Source organism: Chaetura pelagica, unplaced genomic scaffold, assembly GCF_000747805.2.
Source record: "Chaetura pelagica isolate M959 unplaced genomic scaffold, ChaPel_1.0 scaffold436, whole genome shotgun sequence".
NCBI lineage: Eukaryota > Metazoa > Chordata > Aves > Apodiformes > Apodidae > Chaetura > Chaetura pelagica.
The window spans coordinates 2,986,224-2,993,071 of NW_009953651.1; the positions used below are offsets into that span (position 1 = coordinate 2,986,224).

A 6,848-nucleotide genomic window follows, 5' to 3' on the forward strand; every position below is an offset into this window, starting at 1 on the left:
GGCGGGGCACCGGGCACCGGGCACCGGCGGGCGGCAAGGTCGTGCGGGCGGAGGGCCCGGCGTGCCCGGTGCGGGAAGGACGGCTGTCCGTGTCCCGGCAGCCTACCGCACGGACGAGGGCCAGCCATGGATCCTGCCGGTGGTGAAGAAGGTGGAGCAGATGATCGCCAACGACAACAGCCTGAACCACGAGTACCTGCCCATCCTGGGCCTGCCCGAGTTCCGAGCCAACGCCTCCCGCATCGCGCTGGGGGACGACAGCCCTGCCATCAAGGAGAACCGGGTGGGTGCTGTGCGAGGGAGCTGCCGGGATGCCTGGGCTGCCTGCAGCAGGCCGAGCAGAAGGGTTTGGAGATGTTCTTTGGCGTGGTCTTGACTGGTAGTGGGTGACTCGGTGGACCTGTGTGCTCGAAGCTGTTGGCGCAGGTAGTTGTCATTGCTGGTGGACTCTGAACGTGGGCTGTAGTTTGTTTTTTCCGTCAGTGGTTGCCCCACGGGGAACTGAAGTCAGATAATAGACCACCTTTCCTGAAATAAGCTACTAGCTGGGAATCTGCTCTGTGCCAAAAAGGATCAGGAGTAACTGGAGGCTATTTATAACTGCCGAAGCTGTCAGGATGGGCCTGAGCACTGAAGGAGGTTGAAGACCACTGGAAGGGGTGGTGTCCAGGCTGGGGTGACCCCAGGGAGCACGTCTGGGACCCTGTCTTGATCTGTTCTCTGTGCACGGAGAGGCAGGTTGACCTGGGTGGACTCTCTGTTGCAGATTGGGAGTGTGCAGTCCTTGGGTGGGACGGGTGCGCTGCGGATCGGTGCGGAGTTCCTGAGGCGGTGGTACAATGGAAACAACAACACGGCCACCCCGGTCTACATCTCTGCTCCGTCCTGGGGTGAGTGCTGCCGCCTCCTCGCAGGAGCCCTCTGGGTCAGTGGGTGAGGGAGGAACAGCAGGGGCCTGAGCAGTGAGAGAGGGGCCTTCCTTTTGTGGGTAAAGTGAGTGTGAGTGTCTCCATTGTGTATTTTATTGACATTTAGGGAGGTACTGGGGCTGGAGAAGGTGGCTTGCTGGAGGTGGGGCATGAGTTTCTGAAAAGTGATTTCTTTCCTCAGAGAACCACAACTCTGTGTTTTTGGATGCTGGCTTTAAAGATATTAGAACCTACCACTACTGGGATGCTGCCAAGAGGGGTCTGGATCTCAAAGGTCTGCTGGATGACATGGAGGTGAGTAAAACTGGCATGGGACAGGCTGAGCTTTGCTGTTGTGCTCTCAGAAGCTGGCTGGCCTTTCGTGTGCTGTGCCTGAAAGTGGATCTCTGTGAAAGAGACTGACAGTGCCCAGAGCAGCACAGGCCCTCTCCCTCTGCTGTAGGTGCCCAGTCTCATCCATATGTGTGACTAAGACCTGCTCTCTCCTCAGAAAGCCCCAGAGTTCTCCATTTTCATTCTCCATGCCTGTGCACACAACCCAACAGGCACCGACCCTACTCCCGACCAGTGGAAGCAGATTGCTGCTGTCATGAAGGTATGGGACATGCTGGAAGTAAAGCAGTGCTGAGGGGACAGATAGCTCTCGTGTCAGCCAGAGTGTTTGGATCCAAAGTAGGCTATAGGGACTGGCATGAGATGTGGCAGAAGCTGGAAAAGTCCTGCAGGGCAGCTGTTGGAGAGGCTGACAGGATGCTGGTTGTCTCTGTTCAGAGGGCAGAAACAGCCCAGTTCTGCTCATGCCTCCCAAGTTCTTGCTCTGTGGCATGGGCTGCAGTGAGGTTTCTCATACTGGAATGATTATCCACAGGCACCTGCCTTTCACAGGTGCTGACTAGTAGGATGTAAGGTGGTGCATCTCTTGTGCCTGTGTGCTCAATGCAGTTTTTTCCTGCATTTGACCTTTTATTACCCACTTTAGTCTTCCTGTTCTTTTATCCTGGCAGGAAAAAAAAACAACAAACCCAGTCTGGTGTTGCCAAACTATGTTTGCTTTGTGTTCACCTGGAAGTTCAATGGTCATTTTTCCCTCCTGTGGGGACAGTGGGTGGTAAAGTGAAGGTTGTGGGAAGAGGGTTTCCCTCTAACACTGTTCCTCCTTGCAGCGCCGGTTCCTGTTCCCATTCTTCGACTCAGCGTACCAAGGTTTTGCCTCTGGCAGCCTGGACAAGGATGCCTGGGCTGTGCGATACTTTGTCTCCGAGGGCTTTGAGCTCTTCTGTGCACAGTCGTTTTCCAAGAACTTTGGGCTCTACAGTGAGTGTCTGGCAGTAAGCTGGCCCAGTGGCATCATAACCAGACAGATGGGGCTGGCATACTGGGGGGTGGGTAGAACTCTGCTTTGCCATCATGTGTGGGACCGATGGCTCATGTCTCTTGGCTTGTCCACAGATGAACGTGTGGGAAACCTGACTGTTGTGGGGAAGGATGCAGACAACGTGCAGCGTGTGCTTTCCCAGATGGAGAAGATTGTGCGTACCACTTGGTCCAACCCTCCCTCCCAGGGAGCACGCATTGTGGCAACTACACTTGCTTCCCCGCAGCTCTTTGCTGAGTGGTATGTGTTGCCAGGACTGGTGGGAGGGGGAAAGAGGGGGAAGCTGCCTTCCTGAGTGCCAGGCTTGGCCAGATGGCCTGAAACCAGACAGGTGCCTGTCCTCATGCTCTGCTTCCTGCCTGCCGCAGGAAGGACAATGTGAAGACGATGGCAGATCGGGTCTTGCTGATGCGCTCAGAGCTCCGGTCTCGCCTGGAGTCCCTTGGGACTCCAGGCACCTGGAACCACATCACAGAGCAGATTGGAATGTTCAGCTTCACAGGGTTGAACCGTAAGTACCGAGTGGCTTGGTGAAGGGAGGACTGAATGAAGACAGTTTTCTGGAGGTGAACTGGGCTGAAACAGTCCAGGCAGGAGTTTCAGGGACAGCACTAGAGTCCTGGCATCTGTGCCTCTGTGGGGAAGCAGGGATGAAGCATCAGGCAGCATTTTAGCAGCCAGTGCTGGAAGTTTTCTGCTTGTCGTGAAAGATTCAAGCAGCCCTAACTGGTTCATTGGGCTTTTCTGAGCCTGTGGGGTCACTGCTCTGACCTGATGTCCAATTGTTTCCCCAGCTAAGCAAGTGGAGTACATGATCAAGGAAAAACACATATACCTGTTGGCTAGTGGGCGCATCAACATGTGTGGCCTGACTACCAAGAACTTGGACTATGTGGCCAAGTCCATCCATGAAGCCGTCACAAAAATCCAATGAAGCACATGAACAACCAAACTTACATGAAGTCACCAAAGCTGTAGTGTGTAGCCCATGTCTTTCCCTGCTCATGGCTTGCCTTTGTCCCACACCTCTTGGGGTTCAATAAAGATGGGAGCAGTAGCTCAATCAGGGATAATAATCTTTTGACCTTTTTGAAGTACCCCTTGTGATGTGGTAAGCCGATGCCCCCGGAGGGTGGGGGCTGTGTCAGCTGCCTTGGCTCTTGTTTAACTGACAGCAGCCTGTTCTCCAGGCACTTAGATCTGCGTCTTTAGCACATCCAAATCAACTCCATGTAACTGATCAGTTTGATCTAGGTGAAGTTGGGTGCCAGTGCAATGTGCTGTGGGATAACAGCCCAGTTGGATGGGATCTCATACAGCTTGTGAACTAATGCCACTCAGTAATATTCTGGAGAGGGGCATAGCTTTTGCTGTCTTTCCCCCACCTTGTTCTGAGCCTTATGCGAGCAAACATTCGTAATTGTGGTAATTGCTTCTTTGTGTTGCTGACAGAAAATTAAACCTCCATCTCTGAACACTACCCCTGCCTTATGTGGTGTCATGCCTTCAAGCTGCACTAGGCTCTTCTGAGGCTGACGTTAAAGCCTCAGCATCCTGGTTTGTCCATTGGGTCTTAGTTTGTTTCAGGGTTTTCCCTTTCTCTCAGTTTGTTGCATCTCTGATAATCGTGGTTGCTACTAATGGGGCAGAGTCCTATGCATGAGTGTAGTCGAGAGCCCCCTGTGACTCTACATAGAATCATAGAATGGTTAAGGTTGGAAGAGGCCTTAAAGATCATCAGGTTCCAACCTCCCTGCTATGAGCAGGGACACCTCACACTAGACCAGGCTGCACAAGGCCTCATCTAACCTGGCCTTAAACACCTCCAGGGAGGAGGGATCAATAACCTTCCTAGGCAACCTATTTCAGCACCTTACTACCCTCATGGTGAAGAATTTCTTCCTGATGTCTAACCTAAATCTACCCTCTTTCAGTTTAAAACCATCACCCCTTGTTCTATCACTGCCCTCTCTGTTGAAAAGCCCCTCCCCAGCTTTCCTGTAGGCTCTTCAGGTACTGAAAGGCTGCTATAAGGTCTCCTCGGGACCTTCTCCAGGCCCATCTTGTGTTCCTTTCTGCCTCCTGACTTGTGCTGTCCAGCCCATCCTGTCTGTACATGTTTGCTTTCTGGATGGTTTTGTGTTACCATCCATCTAGCCAGCCCTCCCTGGCCCAGAGATCCTGGCCTGCCACTAGTGCATCAAAAAAGTGGATCCTCCCCATTCCCCTTTCTCAGCAGACCCCTGGTAAACCAGCACCTACTCTCCCTGGCTTCACAGGGGCCTGCCAACAACAGACTGTATTTCTGGCACTTGAAAAGAGCTGGGACCATCTGCTTCTGCTCTCTGTGGTCACTGTTTGCAGATCTATTTGTGAGCTGATACTGCCACCTTGATACATCAGCCTCCTGCCAAAATCTTTGTGACGGAAGGGGAGCAGCCACTTTCCTTGGGTCAGTTAGTGATAGTCACTGCTGCCCTGATGGATTTTGGTTGTGCTGCAGCTTAGACGCCAAAGGTGAAAATTGTGCCTTGTTCTCTTGCTGTGTTTGCAGAGTCTGCAGTGGGGTGTCTTGCTTGTCCTCTCAAGCTTAGGGTTTGTGCCATGTTAGAGAATGACCCAGAGGTAGCCTTAGCTCTATGCAAGTGGGGAGTTTATTCCTGGGTGTCCATCTACAGCTGGATGATGGGGCAGTGGTTAAAGGATGACTTCTAGGGGTGATCTCAAGAGGCTCTGAAGGAACCAACTCTGCTTTTATTTCTGACATCTGCCTACACTTCTGTCCTTACACACCTCCAGGTGTGGAGCCTGGCTCAGCCCACGCATGATCCGTACCAGTACTTTGCTAGCTTTTCCAGGCTTGTTTTTCCTAATGAGTGACCTAAATTTCTCCCTTTCTGTAGTGTAAGCTCATTAGCCATTATCCATTTACCATGGCAACAGAGAACAGATTATTCCTTGCCTCTTTGCAACAGCTTTTTATGTATTTGAAAACTTCCTCTCTCCCCTTCACATTTTTCACTAGTTAAGATTAAGTGACCCCATTTCCTTCAGCCTTTGGAGTAGGCTGTTTTCCAGCCCTTGCTTTCCTCTGGGCTCCTTTCAATTCCTGTGTATTTTCTTAGAAGGGCATTACCCAGACAGGGATGCAGTTGTTCCAGCTGAAGTTTTATCAGCATTGGTTGTCAGATTTCTGTTATCTGTCAGGCTGTCTTCCAGCATGTGTAACCCACTATTGTGTTTGCAATGACATGGTTTTAACTCCTATTTTTCCCCTATCCTTGTCTGCACCACTTTGGTGTAACTCGACTCTGCTGAGAGCTTTCCTGGCAGCAGGAGTGACAGCCCAAGTTCACAGAGAGAAACGAGGAGGCACTTGGTGACCTGGTCTTCTACCTACTCCCTTCAGCAGTGCCAAGCCTTGTAACTCCAGCCACCCCCAGCCACAGGTATGAGGGCAGCCAAGCCCAGTGGGAGAGGCTGGCACGTCTTTCCCTCCACCCATTGACTCAGACAGAGCATCGCTCAGAGAGAGATCACTTTTAATGTTAATATCCCTGTTGCGTTCAGCCTCTACAAAAACTACTGACTGGTCTGCACCAGCCCAAAGGCTGGTGGGACCCTCCATCACACAGGCAGCTGTGTGTGGAGAGGAGGATGGTTTGATGCAGCGTGGAGTGGCTCCCCCCAGGGTGGGGGTGAGCTGGGCTCCCTGCTCTGTGCCTAGCAGGGATTTTGGAGTGCCAGGTGTCAATGGTCAGCGTGCACAAGGCGTTATGAGTGCGTGTGTCGTTGAGCACGGCACAAACGTGTGCTGGGGCCCTGAGCTGCATGTGGCACCCCCCAAATAGCATGTTCTCCTCATGGTGGAGACCACGTCTGTGCAGCACCCAGCACTGAGGGGCTCCGGGCCTCGCTGGGATGGGGATGGTAGATGATGCTAAGGGCAGTTCTGGGTTGGGCCGCCCCTCCCTGCTCTGTCTGCAGGGACACCGTGCCAGACACTTCACCTTTCGTTTTTCCACCTCTTCCTCGAGACCAGATGCTATCAGGGAGCAGCTGGGAAAGGGCCCTTGACTCCATCTAGCTGATCCGGGCTGCCTGGATGGTTCACCCCTGTGGGGGGCACATCCTTTCTCACCTGGGGACGGAGCTCTGCACAAGTCCTGCAGGGAGGGGCGGCACGAGCGGGCGGATGGGCAGGCAGCGAGTGCAGACCTGCTGCTGTCGAACATGAGCCTCGCAGCAGGAGACCCCCATGCTGCAGACCTGGAAGACACAAGCAAAGACTGGTGCAGGTGGCCAGAGCTTGTTCCTGACCTGCTGCTACTCAAGCCTGCAGCACCTTCCTAGCTAAGCTTGGGGATATTGGTGCAGACACACATTTCTCGCTGTGAAAACACAAGTTAGGGTCTCACTGCAGTTTTAAGCTAGTGCAACTGAGCAACCTCCCGTTTCCTGAGGAAAGAATGTTGCACCAAGACACAGATTTCTACCTCCAGTCTGCATGGGCCTCCAGCATTGTGCTCCAGCCACGCTGCTGC

At 53.0% G+C, this 6,848-nt stretch overlaps 1 protein-coding gene across 1 annotated transcript in view; it reads left to right on the top strand.

Annotated features, from left to right (window-relative positions):
• The window catches only part of GOT1 (glutamic-oxaloacetic transaminase 1, soluble), an 11,129-nt gene extending 7,427 nt beyond the window's left edge, over positions 1 to 3,702 (top strand). The window contains exons 2-9 of the mRNA XM_010000133.1: positions 102 to 283; positions 767 to 890; positions 1,111 to 1,223; positions 1,420 to 1,524; positions 2,093 to 2,243; positions 2,379 to 2,544; positions 2,673 to 2,815; positions 3,099 to 3,702. Of these exons, the coding sequence (XP_009998435.1) occupies positions 102 to 283; positions 767 to 890; positions 1,111 to 1,223; positions 1,420 to 1,524; positions 2,093 to 2,243; positions 2,379 to 2,544; positions 2,673 to 2,815; positions 3,099 to 3,238 (1,124 nt within the window). The 3' untranslated portion in view covers positions 3,239 to 3,702. The remainder of the gene's footprint in view (positions 1 to 101; positions 284 to 766; positions 891 to 1,110; positions 1,224 to 1,419; positions 1,525 to 2,092; positions 2,244 to 2,378; positions 2,545 to 2,672; positions 2,816 to 3,098) is intronic.
• Positions 3,703 to 6,848: the final 3,146 nt, after the last annotated feature.